This window comes from Mandrillus leucophaeus, unplaced genomic scaffold (assembly GCF_000951045.1).
Source record: "Mandrillus leucophaeus isolate KB7577 unplaced genomic scaffold, Mleu.le_1.0 Scaffold522, whole genome shotgun sequence".
NCBI classification, from domain to species: Eukaryota; Metazoa; Chordata; class Mammalia; order Primates; family Cercopithecidae; genus Mandrillus; species Mandrillus leucophaeus.
The window spans coordinates 241,011-265,986 of NW_012105609.1; the positions used below are offsets into that span (position 1 = coordinate 241,011).

The 24,976-nt window shown below is 57.4% G+C and overlaps 5 protein-coding genes across 6 annotated transcripts in view; 3 read left to right on the top strand and 2 right to left on the bottom strand.

The window, feature by feature from the left end:
- NOL3 (nucleolar protein 3 (apoptosis repressor with CARD domain)) overlaps positions 1-1,248 on the top strand; it is an 8,407-nt gene extending 7,159 nt beyond the window's left edge. The window contains 2 exon segments of the mRNA XM_011996743.1: positions 151-470; positions 572-1,248. Coding sequence (XP_011852133.1) covers positions 151-470; positions 572-622 — 371 coding nt within the window. The 3' untranslated portion in view covers positions 623-1,248.
- KIAA0895L (KIAA0895-like ortholog) lies at positions 1,129-9,451 on the bottom strand. Of its 2 annotated transcripts, XM_011996674.1 has the most exons (8): positions 8,732-9,451; positions 7,098-7,180; positions 5,536-6,161; positions 5,310-5,453; positions 4,925-5,057; positions 3,694-3,999; positions 3,499-3,596; positions 1,129-2,476 (listed from the first exon to the last, which is right to left on the bottom strand). In XM_011996674.1, exons 3-8 carry the CDS (start codon positions 6,103-6,105, stop codon positions 2,312-2,314), a joined length of 1,416 nt encoding a protein of 471 aa, XP_011852064.1. In that variant the 5' UTR covers positions 6,106-6,161; positions 7,098-7,180; positions 8,732-9,451; the 3' UTR covers positions 1,129-2,311. The 2 variants fall into 2 exon arrangements, with proteins under 2 accessions (XP_011852064.1, XP_011852063.1); XM_011996673.1 differs by lacking the exon at positions 7,098-7,180 and having other exon boundaries at positions 1,973-2,476; positions 8,732-9,412.
- Positions 9,452-15,661, bottom strand: EXOC3L1 (exocyst complex component 3-like 1). The gene is made up of 14 exons (XM_011996672.1): positions 15,432-15,661; positions 15,090-15,142; positions 14,498-14,658; positions 14,198-14,417; positions 12,700-13,312; positions 12,504-12,621; positions 12,242-12,367; positions 12,040-12,140; positions 11,720-11,830; positions 10,838-10,967; positions 10,610-10,732; positions 10,374-10,529; positions 10,158-10,282; positions 9,452-10,076 (listed from the first exon to the last, which is right to left on the bottom strand). Exons 2-14 carry the CDS (start codon positions 15,133-15,135, stop codon positions 9,866-9,868), a joined length of 2,241 nt encoding a protein of 746 aa, XP_011852062.1. The 5' UTR covers positions 15,136-15,142; positions 15,432-15,661; the 3' UTR covers positions 9,452-9,865.
- Positions 15,662-17,613: 1,952 nt separating this feature from the next.
- Positions 17,614-24,402, top strand: E2F4 (E2F transcription factor 4, p107/p130-binding). Its single transcript, XM_011996675.1, has 10 exons — positions 17,614-17,820; positions 18,220-18,329; positions 18,468-18,629; positions 18,938-18,981; positions 19,879-19,940; positions 20,162-20,462; positions 21,274-21,501; positions 23,096-23,143; positions 23,364-23,408; positions 23,505-24,402. The coding sequence occupies exons 1-10, from the start codon at positions 17,686-17,688 to the stop codon at positions 23,618-23,620; spliced, it is 1,251 nt and encodes a 416-aa protein (XP_011852065.1). The 5' UTR covers positions 17,614-17,685; the 3' UTR covers positions 23,621-24,402.
- A 214-nt stretch (positions 24,403-24,616) lies between these two features.
- The window catches only part of ELMO3 (engulfment and cell motility 3), a 4,701-nt gene continuing 4,341 nt past the window's right edge, over positions 24,617-24,976 (top strand). Inside the window, exon 1 of the mRNA XM_011996676.1 lies at positions 24,617-24,950. Coding sequence (XP_011852066.1) covers positions 24,825-24,950 — 126 coding nt within the window. The 5' untranslated portion in view covers positions 24,617-24,824. The remainder of the gene's footprint in view (positions 24,951-24,976) is intronic.

Here is a 24,976-nt window from a genome sequence, read left to right on the forward strand (position 1 = left end):
TGCTCGGGGCGGGGCCTAGGGCAGAGCGGGGACGGGGTGGGGCGGACCAAAGGCCAGGGGAGGGCGGGGTTGTCGTCTCCCCTAGAAGTAGGAGAGAGTGAAACCTCACAGGGATAAATTGAGCCTCAGTCACTCCCACTTCCGCCCCAGGTTACCGGGACCGCAGCTATGACCCTCCATGCCCAGGCCACTGGACGCCGGAGGCACCGGGCTCGGGGACCACATGCCCCGGGTTGCCCAGAGCTTCAGACACCGACGAGGCCGGGGGCCTCGAGGGCTGCGAGGCAGTGCAATCCGGGACCCCAGAGGAACCAGAGCCAGAGCTGGAAGCAGAGGCCTCTGAAGAGGCTGAGCTGGAGCCAGAGCCAGAGCTGGAACCCGAGCCTGAAGCAGAACCAGAGCCGGAACTGGAGCCAGAACCGGACCCAGAGCCGGAGCCCGACTTCGAGGAAGGGGACCAGTCGGAAGGTGTGAGGCCGCCCAAACCCTGAGCCAGCTTGGCGGGAGGGCATGGCCTGGGAAGTGGATGCGGGACCCCAACTCTTTGACCACTGTTCCCCGTCATCTCTAGATTCCTGAAGGCCAGAACTCTGACTGGCCGTGCTCCGCCCATGCTGGATAGGACCTGGGATGCTGCTGGAGCCGAATCGGATGCCACCAAGGCTCAGTCCAGCCCAGTACTGCTGGAAGTGAATAAACTCCGGAGGGTCCACCGGGACCTGGGCTCTCTCCATGATTCTGGCTATTTGCCCAGGAACAGAGGGTGGGTACCTCTGAGTCCCAGGGACCTGGGCAGCCCCAAGCCTACCACAAGCATCATCCAGTCCTCAGCCCTAATCTGCCCTTAGGAGTCCAGGCTGCACCCTGGAGATCCCAGACTAATCCCCTTAGTGGGACAAGGACCTGATCCTCATGCCCACATACACAACCCATTTCCCCTCATGAGCCACTTGGGAGCCTGTGTAGGTACCAGCTCAACCCCATGCAAGTCCCTGGGCTGAACATGGAGCAAGGGGAGGGTGACTTCTCTCCACGTAGGGAGGGCTTAGAGCTCACAACCTTGGGAAGTGAGATTAGAAGAGGGGAGCAGAAAGGGACCTTGGGTAGACAGAGGCCACACACATCATTGTCATTACTGTTTTAATTGTCTGGCTTCCCTCTGAACTGGGAGCTCAGTGAGGACTCTGACCAGTAACTTACACAAAAGGCGCTCTATACATATTATAATATATTCAATGACTAAATGAACAAGGACTTTCCAACTGTGTTTCTGAGTTTTACAGATGGGAAAACTAAGGCCAAAGGATAGGAGTGGGGCTCATACAGCTAAGTCTGAAGGGAAACTGGAAGCAGCAACCACCTCTGCACCTCACCTGGTCCAAGAGGGGTTCAGGACTTGGGCCACCAAACTCTAGGGCCTGTCCCTCAGAGTTCCTAGGCTGCTCCTAGTCCCTGCAGCTGCTCCTAGGCTATGCCAACCTCTGCCAGAGACCAGCTGTAAGGGTGTGAGTAAAGACAGGAACAGCAGAGGCCAGTAGAGGGAGTGGTGACAGGGCCAAGGGAGCTCTTGGGCTTGACTCTCAAGGCCTGAATCACTGTGTGTGTGTGTGTGTGTGTGTGTGTGTGTGTGTAATGGGAGTGGGGCTGGGAAAATTGGTGCCTTCCAGGAAGGAATGTCCTGTTCCCCCGCCCACAAAACCTTCAGGAGCTGCTGCTCCCAGTCATAGGAAGTAGACCATATAAATATGGAATAAATATATGACCAGTGACAGAGGCAAAATGTCAGAAAGCAGACCCCAGACCAGCTGGGTCTCTACTACCAGGACCCCAGGCTCAGGCCATCAATCACCCCAGGAGAAGAGATCCCAACCCCTACCAGGACCCAGTGAGAGGTAGACAGCACGATTGCTGAAGGAGCACCAAGGGGCCAGGTGAGGGAAGGGAGACTGGAGTACTGGGACAACCAAAGCCATCTCACGCAAGAACAAGTTTCTATTCCCAAACCACCCCCATCCCCATCAATGCTCAGCTCCCTTCCTGCCCCCATGGCTTCCCTCTGCTCAACAGAGAGCTGGAGGCAGGAGGGGGACTCAGTTTGCCAGACATGCTGCTGCAGGTCCCCAGGCCCCAGGGAGGCTAGCAAGGGACACAAACCCTTTGATGTTGCCACTCCTCCTCAAGGAATGCTCCTGCCCTCCCAACACCCCCAAGAAACACCCAGGCCGTGGAAGCACGGAGCAAACAGCTTCATGTTCTCGGGGCCTATCTGGAGCTTCTGTCCAGGGCCTCTGTCTGCAGCCCTCAACGGACATCAGTCGGGTAGCAGGCGACCCAGCTCTGCCTCATCCAGCCGGTTGGTGGCCATGATGTGCTCCAGCTGCTGCCGGTAGCGTGCCAAGTCCTGCATGAAGTGGGGCACCCGGGTATTATCCAGCACCCCATGGGGCCGCAGGTGGTCCACATCCTCATAGGACACCTGCAGGAGGAAGCTGGGCATCAGGTATAGGCAGCGGCCCCTGGCTTTTAGGTAGTGGGTTCCAGCCCACTGCTTACGGCTCACTGCCCTTTGCTCCAGGACTCCCCTCCTGATCCACAATTAGCTACAACGTTTTATACCTCTAGACTCAATCCTTGGTCTTTGCTCTTTCTCTCAATAGTTTCTTTTTGTCATAGATGCCCTACAACCCCACTTCTCTCTCTAGCCCAGCCTCTCCCCTCACCTCCAAACATGGACATCCAACTGCCTCCTTAATGTCTTCCCCTGGATAGCCCTCAGGGTGGCCCCATGTCCAACAGTCAACTCCTGAGTTCCAGCTTATGCCAGCTCCACCCTCTTCATAGTCACCCAGGTCAGATTCCAGGGAGGGGGCTTGGACTCTCACCCTCCCATCATGGTAGCCACGGAGTTAAAAGGATTCCCCTCTCTGAAGAGCTCTCCAGCTCGTCCCTTCATCTCCAACCCAATGGCCACTGCCTGGTTAGGCCAGACCACCATCCCTTCTGCAGGAGTGACAGGAAAGGCCTCCTCCATGCCCCTGCACTCCCTTCCCTAGTCCTCTCTCCAATCCACCTCCCATATGATGTCCAGAAGGAGCCTTCTGAAGCAAATATCAGTGTCAGTCCTCTGCTTAAAGCTCCTCCCACTCCCCTTTGCTTCAGATGAAGTCTGCTTTCCTCGGCCTGGCACAAATGCCAGTGCCAGGGAGTTGCTCCCTGGCCATTTCTGCAGCCTCCTTCCCCTGGCCTTCCCCTGATGGCTCCCTTGGCCTGGAATGCTCACCTTCTTTGAGATGCAGTATTTACATACACCTGCAGCCTCCGTTAAGCACCTGGTTTTGCTGCCAGTCATTTCATCTCCTGTTCTCACTTCCACCCACACTCCCCCCACCACCAGAGGCCTGGCACCCAGCCCTCGGTCTAGCACCAATCCGAGGCTCAGGGAATTCTACAGCGAGGCAGGGAGCTGGCCGGAACCTCTGAAGGTCCACAGCCCCTCACCTTGCCCAGTGAGGTCAGCAGCGGGAAATCGATGGTCTGGCGATGTCGCAGAATGCGCACGATGCCGTCCAGGTACACCTGGTCCTTGCTGAAACAACCTGGGAGCGCAGGAAGGCGGTGAGCCCCTCGACCGAGGCCCTGCCCCTCTCCCCGCCCCCACCCCGCTCCAAGCACCTCCCCTGCGCTGGCGCCCACCTGGCAGCGAGGTGTCGGTCTGGCCGCGCTTGGCGCGCACGCAATACTCCCAGCGCACGTCGGCGTCCTGCACGTAGCGCGCCAGGTCCTGGAAGAGCTGACGGAAGGACATGCGCGCGGCGCGGTGGATGGTGTAGTAGAGCAGCGCAGCGCGCCATAAGAACGGCTGCTTGCGGAACAGCACGCTGTGTAGGCTGGCCAGGCCCTCCTCCGTGGGGTTAGCCGGCCGCAGCCCGTACCGCAGCCGGCCCTCCGCGTTGTGCCACGGCTGGCGCGCGTTGTTCACGCCCCGCAGGTAATGGGTGCCTGCGGGGAAGGCGAGGGGAGGCGGCGCTGGGTAGGGCGTTCAGGGACCCGCCTGTGAGCCCAGTCCTGGCCCCTCTCCACCTGGCGGGGCTCTGGCCGCGACACTTCCATCCTCATGCTCCCAAACTCAGGCTCGCACAGAAGCTCTCCCAGCCCCAGGCAGCGTGAAGCTCCTCCTCCGGTGGACTCGCACCCAAGGATCCACAGAGGCTCACATACATGAATCCTCTCCCACCCATCCGTCCCCCACCTTACACCCACGCACCCACACACGTGCATGAACTCTCCCGAACTGACACTGCCCCCAGCCCTCCTGGGCACAAGAATATATATACCACCCTGCCCAACATCCTAGGTGCCCACATCATCTTGAACAGTCACGCTGATGCACCCGGTAAAAAACACCTCTTGCCCAGAGCAATAGGATTCTCGAGGAAGAGGGACAGACAGAGAGGAATAGCAGTGAGTGCCCTGCATCCTCCTGCCCAGCCTGGCCAGTCCCCTCCTAAACCAGGCGCCATGTGTCCTCAAGCCAAGTCCATTCCCAGGATCTGGCCTTCCATCCACCCTGGAGGGCCAGCGTGGCGGGTGGCCTGGTGGGACCCTGAGGCTTCTCCTTCTGGCCTGTCAGGGCCTCACCAGCCTTACCCCCACTGTCGAGAGAAGTCAGAGAGGAAGTGGAGAGAGAAAAATATACCCGAAAGGACCAAGAGATGAGGGCGAGCCCAGAGCATGGGCAGGCATGTTCTGGCCTACCTCTGTGAGCCAGAGGGCGGAGGTAGCTGCTCAGGAAGGGAAAGCCCTGACCTCAGAAGGGAAGGGGTGGAAACAAAAGGGGGAGTTATTGGGGCCCCTCCTTCCCACCCCTCCCAGCTCCCAGGCCCCTTTCATGCCTACCCATCCACCCGGATACCCACACCCTGACCTATCTCATGCCGCAGCATGCCCTCCAACCAGTACTGGCGGGCTCCGGTCAGGTTGATCGCCAATGTGGGCCGGCTGTTCTCCACCATCATCACTGCCTGGGACAGCAGGTCCTCACTCAGCTGCACCACAACCTGCAGGTGGCAGTGCTCTGAGCCATGGCCACCAGCCTGGGGCCAGGGTGCAGGTCGACCCAATGATGCCACAGGGCGGCAGGGCCAGACAATTGGCCAGGGCACCCGCGCTTCATCACCTCTGCTCAGAACCAGCTCCCACCTCACTGGGGCAGGGGCAGGGGTGGGTTATGTGTGGAGCTGGACCTGGGGTCACCCACAAGACACCCTGATTTGGGGCATGTAGAGGAAGGGCTCTGCAGGCAAGCTCACCTCCCCGACGCAGCCCTCCTTCTGCATGTATTTGCGCACAATGGACCATATCTGGCACTTGGTGAGCAGCTGCCCCCCGGTGGCAGCCTCAAAGTGTTCATAGGTTCCAAACTTCTCCAGAACAGCCTCAATGATGCCAACTGCCTGTACACGGGGCCACAGTGGCTGGTCAGGACAAGCCCCTTGGGTGGTCAGGGCCAGGGTATGGTGGGGAGGCTGGACTGACCTGATGGATGAACTGTCCAGAGGCCTCGCAGTACTTCTCCAGCACAGCTGTGGGCATGGGCTCCTGGTACTCGAATTGTGGATTGTAGGTGTAATGGGACTGGAAGAACTTGTCCCGCTCACGGTCCATATTGGTTGGCCGCAGGGCCACCAACATGCAGGGGCTCTTGCTGGCACTATGGCCTGCATCCCTTTGAGTCTTAGCAATGTGAGGCAGGGAGGCTGCAGGCCGCAGGGTGCCCCCACCTGGGTTCTGTCCCCGTCCAGGTGGAGGCCGTCCCAGGGTGCCACGTCCCCGCCGGCCAGTACTATTTACAGAATAGGTGCTCTCACTGCGACGCATGTGGCCACGGTGGCCCAGGTGCATCTGTGAGAAGGGCTGCTGCTCAGGCTCGGGCTGCAGTGCTGGGGGGACTGCCAGAGCCAGGGGCAAGGCCAGGGACTGAGACCAGGGGTACAGTGGTGGCCCATCTCGGTCTGAGGGCTTCAGTCTATGGCGCAGGGATGGGGGACTGGTAGGCGGGCTGGGGGGTGCCTGATCATACGCCTGAGCCCCGGAGTCCAGCACCATTCTGTCTTGGGGGTCACATCCAGCCGGGTCACTCCAACTCCCGACACTGTCGACCTCTGGGGACACAGAAGGGCATGTGGAGACCAGCATGAGTGGGTGTGACCAAACGACCAGCAGGCCCTGTACTCCACGTTGCCTCTGCTGGGCCCTTGGTGGGCCCAGGCTCTGCTACCAGGGGTCTGATTGGCTGCAGCGTCCATTGCTTCCAGCAGACTCACCCGAGTATGCTGGGCCGGGGGAAAGCACTTTTTTGTTTTTGCTCTTTGAGACGGGGTCTTGCTCTGTCACCCAAGGTGGAGTGTAGTGCAATGATCGTAGCTCACTGCAGCCTCCAACTCCTGGCCTCAAGTAGTCCTCCCGCCTCAGCCTTCCAAAGTGCTGGAATTAAACACGTGAGCCACCGCACCCAGCCGAAAGCAAGTTTTAAACACCCACCTAGATGGTGGTTACTGGAATCCTTTCAGCCTGAGCTCCTGAAGGCAAGGACTGAGCCCCTTACTCGTGATTCTAACCTCTGTACTCAGCACTCACTTAATCTGGGAGGTGGTACAGTGTGGCTTCAGCTGCCTGGGCAGATTAGGTAGGTGAGAAAGCCTCAGGGGCTGCCTTCTGCCCATGGCATCTTCTCAGTGCCACCGCTGCCCACCCATCTGGCTTTACCCACATCATCCTGCCCATTTGGCCTCAGTCAGTTTCAATGTCTGAGGGCCCCATGCTTACGCCAGTACCCCCCAGAATGCCTTCTCTCCTCTGAGCCATCTGTTGAAATCCAAGTTAGAATCTGCTTTTGGGGAACAGAAGGAAGCTTCAGCAAATCCAAGCCAATCCCTGGCTTGTCACCTATCTGAGGAATCTTTCCAGTGGTCATCCAAAGCGAGTGTCAGGGTGCTCACCCTGACTCTGTTCCAGGACTCAGTCCAATCTTGTCTCTCCCCAGAGACTGCCTAGAGAGGCTGCAGCTGCTGAGCTTCCTTGCCTGCTCAGCGACTCACTTCCATCACTTCCTACATCATCAATCTCTTCCTCTCTACTGGAGTCTTTCCATCAGCATAAACACATGCTGTTATTTCTCCATCTTAAAAAACAAAACAAAACCCTCACTAGAACCCACACTCCTCCAGCTACAGCCCCACTGCATCTTCCTCCGTCTGCTGCTATTGCAGCACATACCTGTAGTCATCTATACCCAGTCTGCAGTTCCTTCTTTCCTGTTCTCTCTTAAATACACTCCAATTAGCCTTTTATTCCCGGCACTCCATCCAAATTGATCTAATCAAGGTCACCAATGACCAGCAATGACCTTCATATTGATCAGCACCCGATACAGTTAATCACTGCATCCTGGAGGCCAGGCAGGGTGGCTCACGCCTGTAATCCCAGCACTTTGGGAGGCTGAGGTGGGCGGATCACCTGAGGTTGGGAGTTTGAGACCAGCCTGACCAACATGGAGAAACCCCGTCTCTACTAAAAATACAAAATTAGCTGGGCGTGGTGGCACATGTCTGTAATCCTAGCTACTCAGGAGGCTGAGGTAAGAGAATCGCTTGAACCTGGGAGGCGGAGGTTGCAGTGAGCCAAGATTGCACCACTGCACTCCAGCCTGGGCAACAACAGCGAAACTCCGTCTCAAAAAAAAAAAAAAAAAAAATCACTACATCCTGGAAACATGCTGTCCACTTGGTTTTCCAAAGACACTCGAACTTAGTTCTCCTCCTACCTTGCTGGTCATCCCTATCTCCCTGACCTCTTAACACTGTAACACTCCAGGATTTGTCTATGGAAACTTCTCCATTTATGTTCACTCCCTAGGTGTTCTCATCCACTCTCGTGGTTTTAAATACAGTAGCTCAGACTTCTTCCATAAAAACTTTAGACCAGTGTTGCCAATTTCGGTGCAATTTGACATAGTGTCTAGGCTGGTCTTGAATTCCTGGCCTCAAGCGATCTTCCCACCTCAGCTTTCCAAGTAGCTGGAACCAAAGGCACATGCCATCATGTCCAGCTTCAGTGCACTGTCGTCACTTGAATGTCTAACAGGCATATCAAACAGAATATGTCCTCTGTCTGGGATGTTCCTCCCCCTATATAATGGCATGGGTCACTTTCTCACTTTCCTCAAATCTCTGCACCAATACCATGTTATTAGAAAAGCCTCTCTAACACACCCTCTATAAAATAGTAAACCTCCTCTCCCCTCTCCACTATCTTCCCTTCCCCAAATTATTGTTCTCTCTAGCAGTCATCACCATCACTTCAGTACACTTTACATTTGAATGATAGGTATATTGATAGTTATCTGTTTTATCCTTTCCATCATTCACAGCTATGTCCCCAGAACAGAGAACAGTGCCTGGCCCGCAGCAGTTGCTCGATAAATAAATGAATCCAAGAGCCCTTCTTTCAGAACTAGAATTATTCCTTCCCTGCACTTTGCTTCCCTATCTAGACCTCATCTTCCCCCTCTCCACTCCCCTCTACCCTGCCTAATGACCAGCTGCTTGAAAAGACTACAGGTCCCAGGTTTCACTCCCTTTAACTAACTGTACACTTTTTTGGACTCCTCACCCCTTTACAGGCTTCTGCCTGGCCCAGTCCCCTCCAGCTCCCCTTCTTTCATTCGACATACCTCCTCGAAATTACCAGAAGACGCCTGTTTCTTTCACGTCTCAGGTCCTTCCGCCAAGAATGCCTTTGCAATATATTCCTGGAGCAAACTCAACCATTCTTCAAGGCTCAGTTTAGGCCTCACTTCCTCCAGGAAGCCTTCCCCGCATCTAGTGTCCCACTGCTTCGGCGACTTCTTTACTCAGAGCTGTCACTGTCAGAGCCTAGGTCCGTGTTCTCCCACCATCCCCTGAACTCCTCGAAGGCAGGAACGGGGTCTGATTCAACCCCCTGTACCAAGCACCCAGCACTAGGTGCATAATGAATGAAGGATGGATGGGGGAGGAGCCCTCGACTACTAAAGGCGGGGTCTGGTGACAAATGAGGGGGTGTGGCCTGTGCGGATAAGAAGCCCCGGGAGAGGACAAGGTGAAGAGCCAATGGGGAACCAGGAATTGAGGAGGGGCGTGACCTGTAGCCAATAAACGGTGGGAGATAAGGCGAAGGGCGTGTCCAATGGAGGGTGGGGCCAGGAGACAATGGAGTGGAGGGTTCTCCGGGAGATCAGGAAAGGTCGCGTCGCGCGCCTGCTCCCGGCGTTTGGGGGGGTCCGTCCGCGTGCGGTGCCCCCACCTGTTCGCCCTTTATCTTGCCGCCCGCCGCTCCAGCTCTGCTACACCAGCCACCGGCCGCCCGGCCGGCGGGAGCCGACGCCGATGACGTACGTCCTCGGGCGCGCGCACGCTCTTACGAAAGCGGGGAGCTTCTCATCAGTCTCCACGGCGGCGCGCCCCCGAAGCCGCTGGGAGCGAAGCCAGGCAGGGCTGAGGGGGTGGTGTTCGTGGTCCTGGGCCCGCCCCCTTCCCAAGGCCCCAGCGAGTTACTGGGCTTCAGGGGCTCCCAGGTGGCCAGGGCGGCCGAGACTCTTGCTCACGGCCTGGGCGCTGAGACGTGGGGGCGTAGCCCGCGGCCTCGGGAACGCAGTCCGCACAGAGGGCAAATGCCTGCATAGGCGGGGCGCAGCTCGTGTACCAGGTCGGGAGCCAGGATACTTTAAGCGTGTCACTGTGCAAGGACTCCCTGAACCCTCGTGGGCACTTTTATTCCATCCCACCTTCCCCAACACACACACACTCAGGCGTCCGGGAGCCGTGGTTTATTCTGAGAGCAGCCGGGCTCGGGCGCAGGACCCCGAGGGCAGGCAGGAGGCCGGCGCGGGCGCTGGGGCGGGCACGAGGCTGAAGAGGGCGCGGCGGCTAGCGCGGGGCGAGGGCGGCAGCGCAGCCTGAAGCGAGCTGAGAGCGGCCAGTTGCTGCTCCCGGGACAAGTCACCGCGCAGGCCCAAGAGGGCGGAGACGTGGTCCTCGCTGCAGGGGCACCAAGGAGGCGTGTCAGCCCCGTTCTCCCCGCCCTCCGGCTTCTCCTCCCTCCTGGACCCCCGTCCGCACCTCACGTCGGGAAACTGTTGCTGCAGGCCAGCCACCTCCAGGCCCAGCAGCGCGGGGTCGCGGAGGTTTAGCAGCTCCCTCAGGGCGAGCAGCACCGGCGCGCAGTGCGCGTTCTCCTCCAGGCCCTGAGCACGTCGGGCTAGGGTCTCGCGCCAGCCCTCGTCTCCCACCCAACCACTGAGACTCCCGCCCGTCTGCCCGCCAAGAAGCTCTCACCAAACCGAGGAAAAGCTGCTGAAGCTGGGCAGCATCGTGCCGCAGGCGCTCGGCCGCCTGGGTCCTCTCGTCCGCTCCGCGGCACACCAGGCGGCCTTGCATCAGCGCGCGCAGGTACTGGAGCACCACGGCGCGCTCGGCCTCAGCCAGTAGCAGCTGCGGGGAGGCAATCAGGTGGGTGCAGGTCGCCTCTCTCACCCGCGCCGCCCCTTCCCCAGCCTTTTCCCCCAACACACCTGAACCGTGGGGTTCCGCACGCGCCCGAAGTCCCGACAGAAGCGCCCCGCCCGTTCGCACACACTTTCCAGCAGCTCAGGGCTCGACAGCCACTGGCGCGAGGGCAGGTCCGCGAACAGGGGCTGGGGAAATGATCCAGACCTGGCATTGCCGCGGAGACCCCCATTGTACGCTGTACCGCCACCTCTCCACCTCCTTCTCCCATCCTGACCTGAAGGAGGCCTCACCTGGAGCTCCACCTGCAGCGCCTCCAACACCAGGCGGCAGATCCTCCTCTGTAACTTGTCCAGCGCAGCTTCCACCGGAGCCAAGGCCCCTGAAGGCGCCCCGTCCAGCTGCAGGACAGACACTGAGGAGCTGGACCGAGCAAAATTACGGCTTCAGGACCAAGGCCAAGGCCCGCATGGCCCTCGGTGGTCCAGCCCCTCCGGCGCCACCTTGTGGGGCAAGTGTTGATGGGAGGGAGCGAGAACAGCGGCTCCCTGCACTTCTGGTCTCAGGCATGGACCAGGGCTGGGAGGCGGCGCTCGGCGAGCTACAAAGGACACAGCCCAGCGGGGACCTGCCTCTAATTCGCGGTGCGACCTTGAGCAAAACATTCTTTCTGTTTCTGGTTCCTCATTCGTAAAGGGAGGGAACTATCCCAGTGAGGAGGGAGTAAAAATCATCACTAACTTGTTTTCCTTGCCCCCACCAAAAAGAACATACCACCCAAGAGGAAGGCAGTGTGTGTGTGTATGTGTGTGTGTGTACATACAGCTGTAACCCCAGATATTACTGGCACAGAGTAGGGCCTTGAAATATTTGCTGGACGAATGAGCAATTGACATCATGTGCCAGGCACTATGGTAGGCACTTGACATGCTATCTCATGTGATTCTCGGAACATTCCATTAGTACCCACATAATACTAATGAGAAAAGTGAGATTCAGAGAGATTAGGTAACCCATCCAAGGTCACATAACTAGTAATTAGCAGAACTAGAATTGGAACCCCAGGGCGATGTGAGTCCAAAGTCCCTAGTGTCCTAGTGTGGGCTGGGCCCATACACAATAGGTACTCAATAGGGGGTTAGTGAAGGTGGGGTTCCCCGGGGGCCTTCTGGTACCTGAGTGCTGACTGGTGGTTGAGGGCGGCCAGTAGGTAGGGCACATAATGAGGGACCATTGCTTTCCCCCTGAGGTGGTCTCGGGAGAATCGGATCAGAGCGTCACTGAAGCTGCAATGGGCAGAGGTGGCTCCTGGACTTGCTGCTATGCTGGCACCCCCACAGCCCCAGTCCCTGGTACTCCTGTCCCACCTCCAAGATACCCAAGTCCTTGTTTGAAAGAGCCCTTTCCCTGTGATATGTCTTATTCATTCAGAGTCCCTTTCGGCTGCCTGGGGAGCAGGGATAGGGATCAGGAATGGGTCAGTGGCTCGACAGACCTCCTCAGGAATATGCCCAGTTCTGACAGTGCCATGCCATGCACTCGCTGTTGTAGTGACTCACTGACCAGGCTGGCCACACGAATGTTCTCTTCCAGGATCTGCAGGCAGAAATGAGCAGCCATCAGCAAAGCCTCCCTCCTTTCTCTCCTCCCCATTGCCCCATGGAGGGTGCCTGCCTCTCTGGCCACTTCCCACCTACCTGCAGCACGATGGCTGGCATTGGTGAGTAATAGGAGCCAGACGGGTCCGTGTTGGGCCCCTGCTCCCGGCCCCACTCAGCTACCTCCCCATCCAGTGCATTCTGCAGCCACTGGGACACGCTTGCCTGGAGGGAGGGGCCAGGGGCAAAGGAATGTAGCAGGGATCTGACCCTGCCGGAGATGGGTAGACATTCCACTCTGCAGATAAAGGCCCACAGCAGATGCATAGGACTGCTCTGGACCTTTGCCTCAACTACTCACCTGGACGTTGGCCACAAATGTTGCCTCCAGCTGCTCAATGTTCTCCAAGGTCAGGAGGGGCTCCAGCTGCGACACATCAGCCTCAGGCCCCAACTCCAGGCTCCCCATCATTTCCTGCCTGGAGATGGGTGGCCTGGTGTCACACCAAGTCCCCAGCCTCTGATCCCCCACATCCCGCCGCCCCAAAGGCACTGACCCCAGGTATACATGCAGTGCCCAGTGCAGCAAGGCGAAGGCATCCGCAGCTTCCAGCTCAGGCCCTGCAAGGAGGTGCTGCAGGCTGCGGCGCAGACCGCTATGCAGTGTGTGGGCCCATAGCTGGACCACATTGTACTGCGGCGGGCAGCAAGGCGCTACTAGTGCCTCAGCTGTGGCCAACTCAACTGGCAGGGCCACTCGCAGAGCCTCCAGCCACCCTGGTAGGGCCCCTGGCGCAGGCAGCAGAGGTGACCCAAAGTGGGTCTGCTCCAGGCCCTCCTGTAGTGCCCTCAGACAGCGCTGCCGCCAGTCCCGGGGGACCTGGCCCAGGGGGGTTGTTCGTCCAGTCTCCACCTCCGCCACACGCACAGCAGCCACCAGCAGGGCTGGGTCCTCCCGTGCCAGCTTCCCCGCGGCCCCTGCAGCTGCTTCCACAGCCTGGCCCAGTGCCTCGAACAGAAGGTCCAGCCCCTGGAAGACTGGCAACTCCAGGCCTCCCAGGGGTGCCCACGTATCCTCTCGAAGCTGCTCCAGCTCCCGAAGGCTCATATATGCCTCCAAGAACTGTTGGGCATCAATCAGGGTCTGTGTGTGGGCCACTGCAGCTGGCACTAATGAGAGTGGAAAGGAGATGGCCCTGGGTCTCAGCCTTCCCACCGCCTCAATGTGTACGGCAGGGGATACTGAGGCCCAGGGCTGGGGTGATGTATAAAATATTTAATAACCAGTAGAGTAGAGTAAGCTGGGCACAGTGGCTCATGCCTGTAATCCCAGCACTTCGGGAGGCCAAGGTGGGCAGATCACTTGAGGTCAGGAGTTTGAGACCAGCCTGGCCAACATGGTGAAATCCCATCTCTACTAAAAATGCAAAAATTAGACAGGCATAGTGGCCTGTAATCCCAGCTACTTGCGAGACTGAGGCAGGAGGATCGCTTGAACCTGGGATATGGAGGTTGCAGTGAACTGAGATCGCACCACTGCACTCCAGCCTGGGCGACAGAGTGAGACTGTCTCAAAAACAAAACAAAACAAAAAATGAACAAAAAGCCATAAATACATAAAAAAAAATAACCAGTAGAGTACTGGCCAATCTAAGAGGATCTTGGCAATGTCCTGGTGGGCCAGAGGTCAACCCATGAGCTCATGGAACATGAGGAAGCTGAGGATCCCGGAGGGAAGGCAGGGGAGATCGGGGGGTCCTGCCAGTACTCACTCAGCCACTCTGTAGGGAAAAGTTTCAATATACTGATAACCAGGTAGCCAGAGTCATGTGACTGGGTGTCCGTCCTGACTCAAGCATCCCACATGTGGGAATCCCAGGATGAGTTGATTTGCACCCTGCCTCGTAGGCCATGGGAAGCCCGGGCTACTCTCTGGGAGGTCCCTGGTGTGCCCCTCTATGCAGTTCCCCATCTAGTGCCCCAGCCCCTTCATTAGGGATGGGTGTTTGTGGACTGACTATTGGAGGCTGAGGCCCAGGGTCCCTGCACGCTCACCTGCCCGCAGCCGAGGCAACAAGTGAGACATGGCCTGCAGTTGCTTGTACTGGGCAACCCGCTCCCGTAGGGGCTGCAGAGTCCGTAAGGCCTGGGACATGCCCTGGAGCAACCCACGGGCCTGGCTCAGGGCCTCCCGGGTTCCCTGCACTGCCTCAATGGCCTGGGCCAGCTGCCACACACCAGTCTGCACGCCTTCCAGGTACGACTGCACCACTGACTGTGGAGAGATGGAGCCAGTGAGACCAGGCCAGCCCTGCAGCACAGTCCCAGCACCGGCACCCCCCACCCCATGCCTACCTTGAGGCGTGCTTCCAGGGAGCAGGTACGCTGCACCTCGCGGCTGCGGTACTGGCCTAGCCTGGCCAGCTGCTCCGGCCGGTAGAAGATGCCCGAGGCCCACTTAAGCGCTGCACCCCGGGCCAGCTGCTCTGCCCGCTCCTGCTCCGGCCACTCAGGCCCTGGGCAGGAAGAGTCTGGGCAGCCGTGTAGTTAGGGAAGGAGGGCCCAGTGCCCCCAGTCCCAGCTTTCTTATTTATTTCTTTGTTTGTTTATTGAGATGGAGTCTCGCTCTGTTGCCCAGGCTGGAGTGCAGTGGTGCAATCTCAGTTCCCTGCAACCTCCGCCTCCCAGGTTCAAGTGATTCTCCTGCCTCAGCCTCCCGAGGAGCTGGGATTATAGGCGTGCGCCATCACGCCCAGCTAGTTTTTGTATTTTTAGTAGAGACAGGGTTTCACTATATTGGCCAGGTTGGTTTCGAGCTCCTGACCTCAGGTCATCCGCCCATCTTGACCTCCCAAAGTGTTGGGATTACAGGCGTGAGCCACTGCGCCCAGCCAGTCCCATCTTTGTTGCCATCATTCCTCCCCCAGTCCACCCAGAAGGTTCATACCAGGGGACAACTCCGGCTGCATCTCATCCTTGGCTGCTGAGTCCATTGCCGGCCTGGAGGAGCCAGAGCTGAGGTGGGCCCGGGGCAAGCAGGCAGAGTAGATGCCCCTCTGAGCTGCTGCCTCTGTCTAAGCCCTTCTGAGAAGGAGGAAGGAGGTTCTTCCTGGCCCTCTCAGGAAGTGAGAGGGAGGGGGTGTGATGCGGAGGGCACCTGGGAGGCTTTGCCTGCTAGGTTTCCCAGTCGTGCCTCCTGCAGATGTCAAGCGAGTCAGGGTGGGCACAGGCCTCCACTGGACCCTGGTCCTGCTCTGAGCTGCACAGGACAGTTTGATACAAAACTTACCAGATTTGATCAGGCGTCCAGTTCTCCCTCCACAAATGACCTTGGTCTTGAGAACAGCCCTCTCCCCCGATGCAGCTGGGCACGCCTGCCACTTGCTCACAGGGCCTGGGCAACTCCAGCTGACTCCAGTGTGCAGCTGAATTCCTCTCCCCAAAGAAATCTCTCTCCCACTCCCCAGCCCAGAAGCCCCTTCTTCCCACCAAGGCTCCTCCCTCCCCAAGGCCATCAACAGAAAGGAAGGAAGCTGAGTCGCTGGCATTTTATTCCCAACAGGAAAGAGAGTCTGCACGGAGGGTGGGGAGGGCTGGGCGACACTTCCCTGAGGGGTGGAGGGGTGGGGTGTACTTGTATTCAACCAGTCTTGACCAGCCAACCCAGAACCTCTTAGTGCTCAGGAGAGGAGACAGGGATTTGCTAGACTTGGCCTCAAGCTGGGGTGGTGGGCAGGGTGTGTAGATATGGATGCAGACGACATCAACAGCACAGGATGAAAACTGTGTTGGTCAGCCTCCGAGGAGGATGTGTACCTCTGCGGAGGAGTGAGAGGTGGCAGGCTGTTGTGAAGAGGGGTATGGTGGGGGATGGCAGGAGAGGGTCATGAAAGCTGTGGGTTTTTTTTGTTTTGTTTTGGACAGGGTCTCGATCTGTCACCAAGGCTGGAGTACAGTGGCACCATCATAGCTCACGGCAGCCTTCTGGGCTCAAGTGATCTGCCTGCCTCAGCCTCCCAAAGTGTTGGGATTACAGATGTGAGTCACCGCAACTGGGCAGCTGTGTTTATCTTGAGAGTTATAGGGAGCCAGGGAAGGGACTATAAGGTGGTAATAATTTAGTGGATGTTCAGTCCACCACCCAAATCCACCCTTCGGGACAGAAGCGCTCATTCTCCAGCTGCCAGGAGTGTAGGCTGCTGAGATCAATATTGGGGTGCAAAAGCATGGTACCATCACGTGAACATAAACTCTTCAGAAGTGCTACCCCAATTTCAGAGATCCTAGTGGCATAGGCTGAGGCCTATAATATAATTGCATCTGCCCAATTCTGCTTGTCTTACTCCCTTAAAGGTGTGGATCCTGACCAGGTGTGATGGCTCATGCTGTCATCCCAGCATTGTGGGAGGCTGAGGTCTGAGGATCGCTTGAGCCCATGAGTTCGAGACTAGCCTGGGCAATATAGTGAGACTCTCATCTCTACAAAAACTAAAAATAAATGAGCCGGGCATGGTGTGTGCATGCCTGTGGTCCCAGCTACTTGGGAGGCTGAGGTGGGAGAATCGCTTGGGCCCAGGAAGCTGAGATGGCATTGATCTTGCCACTGCAGTCCAGCCTGGGCAACAGAGTGAGACCCTGTCTCAAAAAAAAAAAAAAAAAAAAAGAAGTGTGGATCCCCAACAAACTTGCTGCAAAACCCTGTCTCGAGTCCCATTTCCCATAGAACCTGCCCTAAAAGAAACAATAATAAATAGTAACAATGTTAAAAGTAACAAAATGACCCTAGCAAACTTTCCTACATGCCAGAAATGACTCTGAGTGCTTTACTGATATATACACATAGGTAAATACGTTTGCATTGGCTGAAGTGTATATAACCCCATAGTCTCTGAGCACTGTAGCGGGAGGACAAGATGAGCGAAAGATGAGGCTAGGACCATGGATGGAGAGAGGTGGACAAGGGAGATATAGTTAGTGCTTGCTGTTTGGCAGGAAGTGAGGGACAGGAATAGATGGGGTGACCCCAAGACAGTAGGGCAACCTTTAGGAACAGGTTTGATGTGGCAGTAAAATGAGTTTGAAATATATAAAAGAATAAATAAAGAGAAAAAAATTAAAAAGGAACTGGTTTGAGGGAACAGATTGGATTAGTCAGGTAGTGTGGTCTTGTCTCCCGAGATGGGGACTGGGCAGAGTTAGTGATGTTGGGGCAGATTGGCAAGGAAAGTTCCGATGGCATCCCTTTCTCTACTGCCAGGGCTGCCCACTGACGCCCTCCTCATTCCTCCCTAACTTCATCCCAACTCCCGGTCTACCCAGGTAGTTTTCGTCTTATTTGGCGGCTGGACATTTGCTAATGGTCCCTGAAGTTTTGCGGTTGCACCCACAGACAGCAATAGCGCCGCGTTCCCTGGAAGACGCACGGGGCGGAAGCGGAAGCAGCAACGCTGGCTCCGGCTGCCGGACGGCCAGGAACGGAAGCGGAAGTGGCGGCGGCGCCGGCCTGGCCTGGCCTGGCTGAGGGGAGGCGGCGGGCGGACGCGATGGCGGAGGCCGGGCCGCAGGCGCCGCCGCCCCCGGGCACTCCAAGCCGGCACGAAAAGAGCCTGGGACTACTCACCACCAAGTTCGTGTCTCTTCTGCAGGAGGCCAAGGACGGCGTGCTTGACCTCAAGCTGGTGCGGCCCGGGCTAAGGGGCGACAAGGGAGGATGGTGGACCAGGCCTGGGCCGGTAGCGGGAACCCCGGGGGCGGCCCAGCTGGGTCCTCCGAGAGCCGGCCGCCATCGTGTGCTTTCTCACAGGAGAGAAGCCGGGGAATGTTTCATTCATTCGGCCGAGGCCATTGAGCTACAGCTATGGGCCAGGCTCGGGGCTCCAGGTGTTCGTCCTCGTGGCCCTTCCTGGCTGGCGAGGAGAAGAGCTGCCTATGGGACAGAGCTGCGGGCCTGAGCTGCAGTAGCGCCTGGCAGGCACTACAGGGTTGGAATCCAGGTTACTCCCTTCCCAGACCACGTCTCAGGGTGGCTGGGGGTACACCCGAGAGTGGGGCTGAGCATTCTCCACTCTGTCTGCCAGGCAGCTGACACCCTAGCTGTACGCCAGAAGCGGCGGATTTACGACATTACCAATGTTTTGGAAGGTATCGGGCTGATCGAGAAAAAGTCCAAGAACAGCATCCAGTGGAAGTGAGTGGGGATAGTGGGAGGGTAGTAGAGTCTCCCACACAGAAGTGTCGGGTGTGGGGTGGAGGGTGCCAAAGAAGGCAGGGGCCGTGGGACCCAGAGTTCTCAGCAGTCCCTCTCAGCCCCACTCCCTGGGCTCAGGGGTGTGGGGCCTGGCTGCAATACCCGGGAGATTGCCGACAAGCTGATTGAGCTCAAGGCAGAGATCGAGGAGCTGCAGCAGCGGGAGCAAGAACTAGACCAGCACAAGGTGTGGGTGCAGCAGAGCATCCGGAACGTCACAGAGGACGTGCAGAACAGCTGATATCCTCCTGGCGGTCCCTCCTGGGGGGAGTGGGCAAGGGGCCCTCTGGTTCAACTTGCCCTGGGCAAGCTCCCTGTTCCTCTTGGGAGCTTGTCTTGTAGCCCCTGGCCATGGCCCAGCCTCAGGCTCCCTCCTCAGAGCCTCTCCCCTTCCAGTCTTAGCCTGTGATCCCTCCCCCAGTGGACCTGAGTCCCCAGAACTTTCTCTGAGGGGCCTGTGTGTCAGACCTTGGCTAAAGAATTGGGTCTTTTTTGTAGTCTGCCATCTGTCACCACAGGGCATCGGCCATTCTCCTTAACCCTCACACTTTGGCCTACGTCACTCATGAGGACATCTGCAGATGCTTTGCTGGTGAGCAGAGCCTGGGTAGGGGTGAGGGGGTGGGCTGGGCTCAACCAAATCCCTGAGCACTGGGCTCAGTGTCTCAGGAGAGTTCCGTCTCTTAAGAGGGTTTCTGGGGCCTGCTCAGAGAGGAACCAGGCAGGGTAGGTCTTCTGTCTGAGTGTCACTGGGACCCTGTGGAGGTCAGCTATACCAAGAGGGTACAGGAATTCTGGAGTGGGTTCCTGGGTCTGTTCCCAACTGTACTGTTTCCTGGATTTGGCTTCTTGGGTATGATAGAGGTACAAGGGGGAGAAAGGGAGAGAGGATATGTGTGTATTTGCTTGTGTGCAGGCTCTTACATGCAGGGCATGGGGGTGCCCACCTCCAGCTTGTTAGTTTAATTGCATTGTGAATGCAGGATATGTTCCTTTTTTTTCTTTCTTTTTTTTTTTTTAAAAAAGAGACAGGGTCTTGCTATGTTGCCCAGGCTGGTCTTGAACTCTTGAGCTCAAGCTGTCTTCCCCGCTCAACCCCCTAAAGTGCTGGGATTATAAGTGTGAGCCACTGTGCTCCGCTGATGTGTTTCTTCTCCATCATGTATCCTCCTGACTGGTCATGGGAAAGGGATGTTGGCCTTGGCTAGAATACCTTCACCTAGGGAACAGCCATCGGTGGAGGAGTGAGGTGCCTGTGGCCAGTGATATTTGACTCCACATACTTGAACCCAGATTTCCTGGTTACTGACTCTGGGCTCTCAGGAAGAGAAGAGCTTTAGCTCTGCCCGGCCACCATGGGGAATGGGTGAGGTCCGCTGTCTAGTCCCTCAGAGACCATGATCTCCTGCCTTGCTCCAAAAGACAGGCACCTCTGTTCCCAGCTCAGATTGAGCCCATGGGCTCTGACCCATTCTCCGTGTCATTCTAGGAGATACCCTCTTGGCCATCCGGGCCCCATCAGGCACCAGCCTGGAGGTGCCCATCCCAGAGGTGGGTGCTTAGCCCAGGCAGGCGGGGTCAGCTGAGGGCGGGTGCTGGCTGTGGAGACTGATAAGTCCCGGGTGGGGCAGGTAGGGGAGGCCTGGAGTTTGGGGTTATCTAGGAGGATGGGCATCCTGGGTGGGAGAGGACACTGGTCCTGACAGAGTCGGGCAGGAGCCAAGCCTGCTTCCAATTCTACCCATCTCCCATCCCTTACCACCCATCTCTAGGGTCTCAATGGGCAGAAGAAGTACCAGATTCACCTGAAGAGTGTGAGTGGTCCCATTGAGGTTCTGCTGGTGAACAAGGAGGCATGGAGCTCACCCCCTGTGGCTGTGCCTGTGCCACCACCTGAAGATCTGCTCCAGAACCCACCCGCTGTTTCCACGCCTCCACCTCTGCCGAAGCCTGCCCTAGCCCAGTCCCAATCCCAGGAAGCCTCACGTCCAAATAGTCCTCAGCTCACTCCCACTCCTGTCCCCGGCAGCGCGGAAGTCCAGGGAATGGCTGGCCCAGCAGCTGAGATCACAGGTGAGGCACCATGGGAGCTTGTGACAGAGGCCCAAGAGGCAGTATCTCTGTGTTGTGAAACACCACACTCAGAGTTGGAAGAGACCCTTCAAGATGGGGATTGTCTTTTTCCTGACCTCCACCTAGCCTTCCCTTGCTATGGTAATGAATGAGCCTTTTTTTTTTAAATTGAGACGGTGTCTCACTGTGTCCCCCAGGCTGGAGTGTGCAGTGGCGCAATCTTGGCTCACTGCAACGTCCGCCTCCCGAGCTCAAGAAATTTTCCTGTCTTAGCCTCCCGAGTAGCTGGGATTACAGGCACCCACCACCGCACGCAGCTAGCTAATTCTTGTACTTTTAGTGGAGACGGGGTTTCACCATGTTGGCCAGGCTGGTTTCGAACCCCTGACCTCAAATGATCCGCCTGCCTCGGCCTCCCAAAGTGCTGGGATTACAGGCTTGAACCACCATGCCCGCCTGAATGGGCCCTTTTTAATAGGGAACCTCTGACTGTGGGAAGAGACATTGCTGGTGGCAGTTTTCTCCCCCAGATCCACATCCACTGGTGTCTCAATTGCCCTGGTAGCCTGTCTTGAAGTACGACCACAGCAGACATGTTGACCACGAGTCTCTTTCTGTAGGTCTTACGTTCCTGTCTGTCTCCTGTAGTGACAAATTTTAGGTTTACTTCCTCGGGGGTGACTGGCAATGCCTAATTCTCCTTGGGTCTGGAAACCAGGCTTGGGTCCTCCTGGGTCTGGGTTCCAGCACAGCCAGGTTTAACAACCTCTTCTTGACCTTGTGTGACTGGGTTTGGGGGCTATCATTGCAGTGAGTGGCGGCCCTGGAACTGATAGCAAGGACAGTGGTGAGCTCAGTTCACTCCCACTGGGCCCAACAGCACTGGACACCCGGCCACTGCAGTCTTCTGCCCTGCTGGACAGCAGCAGCAGCAGCAGCAGCAGTAGCAGCAGCAGCAGCAGCAGCAGTAACAGCAGCAGTTTATCTGGACCCAACCCTTCTACCTCCTTTGAGCCCATCAAGGCAGACCCCACAGGTGGTGAGTACCTGCCCCCTAGGGGCAGAGAGAGAGAGAGTCTAGCCTCAGTCCAGTCCTAGGTCAGAAACAATGGGGATGGAACCCAGCTCTCCCGTCAACCCTGTCGGACACGAGAGCTCTCTGCCAGCACCTCTGGGTCAGTGCTGGAGCCCCCTCTAGTACCCCATCCTAGGCTAACACAGAACTCCCTGCCCTCTCTCAAGCCCTTTCCTGCCACCCATTGGAGCACCGCCTCACTAATTGACACTTCTCTGTATCACTCTTTCTCATCTTCTCTGTCTCCTTTCTGTCTGGACTCCTTGAAAAAGTAACCTCCACTCATTGGTCTCCTAGTCACCTTTCAAGTTGCAGCAGTCACTCTCCCAGCCCCAGTGTTACAGCAGTGTCACTCTTGAGAAGCTACCAAAGGCCTGCCGAGCCCAGCAGCCTCCAGCCTGTTTTGCTGGTGCTCTCTTGGTCCGTGTCAATATTCTTTCCTCCTTTGGCATAATTATGCCAGCTCTTGGCTCTCTTGTTTCACTGGCTTCTTGAACTCTCCCTGGCGTGTCCTTAAACATTGCTGTTTTTGAGGGCTGTGTCCCATTCCACTCCTGGAGAGGGCTGTAGCTCTGGGTGAACGAATCCCCAGCCTCCGCCTGGCCTAGATCTTTTCCTGATACGCACTTTGGTGTCCACCTGCCGTCCTCTGTACATCCAATGGACACTTTATTCCTGCGTGTCCTCGACTGAACTTAGTTTCTCCCTGAAGCTTGCTTTCCACCTCTGCACACCCTACCGTCGGCCCTATTTATCCAGGCCTGATCCTTGGCTCTCACTCTTAGTTCCAGCTCCTTCTCCCTCCTCCTTGTGCTGCCCACCCCATGCCAGCTAAGCGAGGTCTGTCCCAGATGTCCTCTCCTATCCCCTGGTATCCTCAGCACTCAGGATGACCCCTGGCCACCTCTGTCCTGGATTCTTCAGCATCTTTCTCTTTACCCTGACTGACAGACTAATCTTTCTGAAATGCAGGCCTGACAGAAAAATGTGGCATTTCTCTGTTTGCAAAAGTACCTTTAATGACTCCCTGAGGGCCACCAGATAAGATCTGAACTCCTGAGCCTGGCATGTGAAATCCCTCATGGTCCTCTCTGGTTGCATTTTCTTCTGCTTCCCCTGTGTCCTCCTGGCCAGAGGTTTGTAGTGGAGTCATCACCCTGTAGCGCCACCACCTCTGCCTGGTGACCTGACCCAGGGTCTGGTCTCTGAGTCTTGCACAGAGCAGATGCTCAGCAAGGGTGGGACAGATGGGGTACCTTCCATCAGACAGGGGGTGCATGCTGAGCCCAGAAAGACGCTTCTGTGACCTTTCTGAGTTAGAAAAGCTGTACCAATCACTTGCAGTGGGCCTTTGGTGCCCTGGGCTCAGCACTGAGGAATTCAGGTTTAGCAAGTGAGGCCAACAGACAGTGCCAGCTTGGCCTAGGCAGGGCCTACTACATCTCCTCAGCTGTGTGGAGCCTCAGGGTGGGTGGTATAGGATCCGAGGAAGCCACGGGGCTGTAATGGAGCCAGGTTGGACCTCTTGTGTCCTGAGCATGGCTTTCTTGTTTTTCAGTTTTGGAACTCCCCAAAGAGCTGTCAGAAATCTTTGATCCCACACGAGGTAGGCTGCTGCATTCCTCCCTGGGGGTAGGGGTAAGGGACACAGCTCATTGGGTCCTACGGCTGTTTTCTTGCCCTTTTGAGGACCTTGTGGTGGCGCTTATGGTAACTGGGGCAAAGGGTGAAGTTCCTGATGGGCAGGTGGGGTTCCCTTTCCTGGACTTTGGTAGCTGGAGAGTTGGGAGCTGGAATGTTAGTAACTGAGCTCCCTCCATTCCCAGAGTGCATGAGCTCGGAGCTGCTGGAGGAGTTGATGTCCTCAGAAGGTGGGTGGCCCTGGAAGATGGGAGTGGTTGTGGGCAGGGGTTGGGCTGCTGCTAGGGGAGCCCTGGCCCAGGGCCTGAGACTAGTGCTCTCTGCAGTGTTTGCCCCGCTGCTCCGTCTTTCTCCTCCCCCCGGAGACCACGATTATATCTACAACCTGGACGAGAGTGAAGGTGTCTGTGACCTTTTTGATGTGCCTGTTCTCAACCTCTGACTGACAGGGACATGCCCTGTGTGGCTGGGACCCAGACTGTCTGACCTGGGAGTTGCCTGGGGACCTCCCCCATCCAACCCCTACACAGCTTGAGAGCCACAGATGCCTGGCTTCTCCAGCCTCCCCTCACCACACAGTTCTGGCCACAGCTCCGGCTCCTGTGCTGGCACTTCTGTGCTTGCAGAGCAGGGGAACGGAATCAGCCCCCATCACCGTGGAGCCAAAGTGTTTGCTTCTCCCTTTCTGCGGCCTTCCCCAGCCCAGGCTCGGCTGCCACCCAGTGGCACAGAACCGAGGAGCTGCCATCGCCCCCCCATAGGGCAGCTTGTCCAGCCTCACTGTCTTGCTCCTGCCAGCTACTTCCCCTAGGAGTGAAGGGTGGCATGGAACTGGGCACGTGCCAGCACCACCCCTAGCTTCCTTCGCTGTCCCCCACCCCCTGACCCTCCAGCTCCTCCTGGTCCTCTCACATGCCACCTTCTGCTGGGCCTTTAGCCCTAGAACCTGCAGGTGGTGGGGTTGGCTACCAAGAAGGAACAGAGGTCTCAGGAGGAGTCTGGGTGGTCCAGCCCTGAGGATTGACCCCACCTCCTGCTGCCCCATATCCTATCTTCATTTCTGCTTATTCATTTACCCTCATTTAGAGCCATTTGCAGAGATTTAGAAAGATTTACAGTAACGAATGGATTCCTATATAAAGATTATTTTTATACTTTTTGCAGCAAAAGGAAATTGTAATATTTGTACAGTGTCCAAGTGAATAAAAACCGTGCCTAAGGCTAGCTCTGATGTGGTTCTTTCGGGACCCTCCTTGGGACTGTGCTGGATTGGCAGTGTGACTGGGTGGGTCACCTTGCTGGAACCGGGGGTGTGGGGCGGCCTCCGGCAGCCTGCCCTCCCCACCCCCACCTGCTGCACGTAGGTGTGGGGCGGGGCCGCCTCGGCGGGGCGGGGCAGGCGGGGCGGGGCAGGCAGAGCCGTCCTACCTTCCTATCCCCGGACTCCAACCCGGAACTAACCTCGGCTCTCATGGGAAGGCCGCATTGCATGGCCAGGTCAGTCTGGGCCGCGAGTGCGGGACACCAAGGTCAGGTCTCGGAAAGAGGGAGGACCTCCTCGTCCCCAGGGGCCCCAGGCCAGGTGTGCCCTTGGCCGGAGGTGCACGGTCTCCGAAAAGTGCAGGTGCCCACGCCCCGGCTGGACCATGACGCCTCCGCGGAACGTGGTGAAGATTGCCATCCAGATGCGTGACGCCATCCCGCAGCTCATCCAGCTGGACCAGGTCACCTGGCTGGTCCCGCCTCCATCTGCCCCGCGGCCCCACCTCCCAGTAGCCCCCTGGCCCTCGGGGCAGCC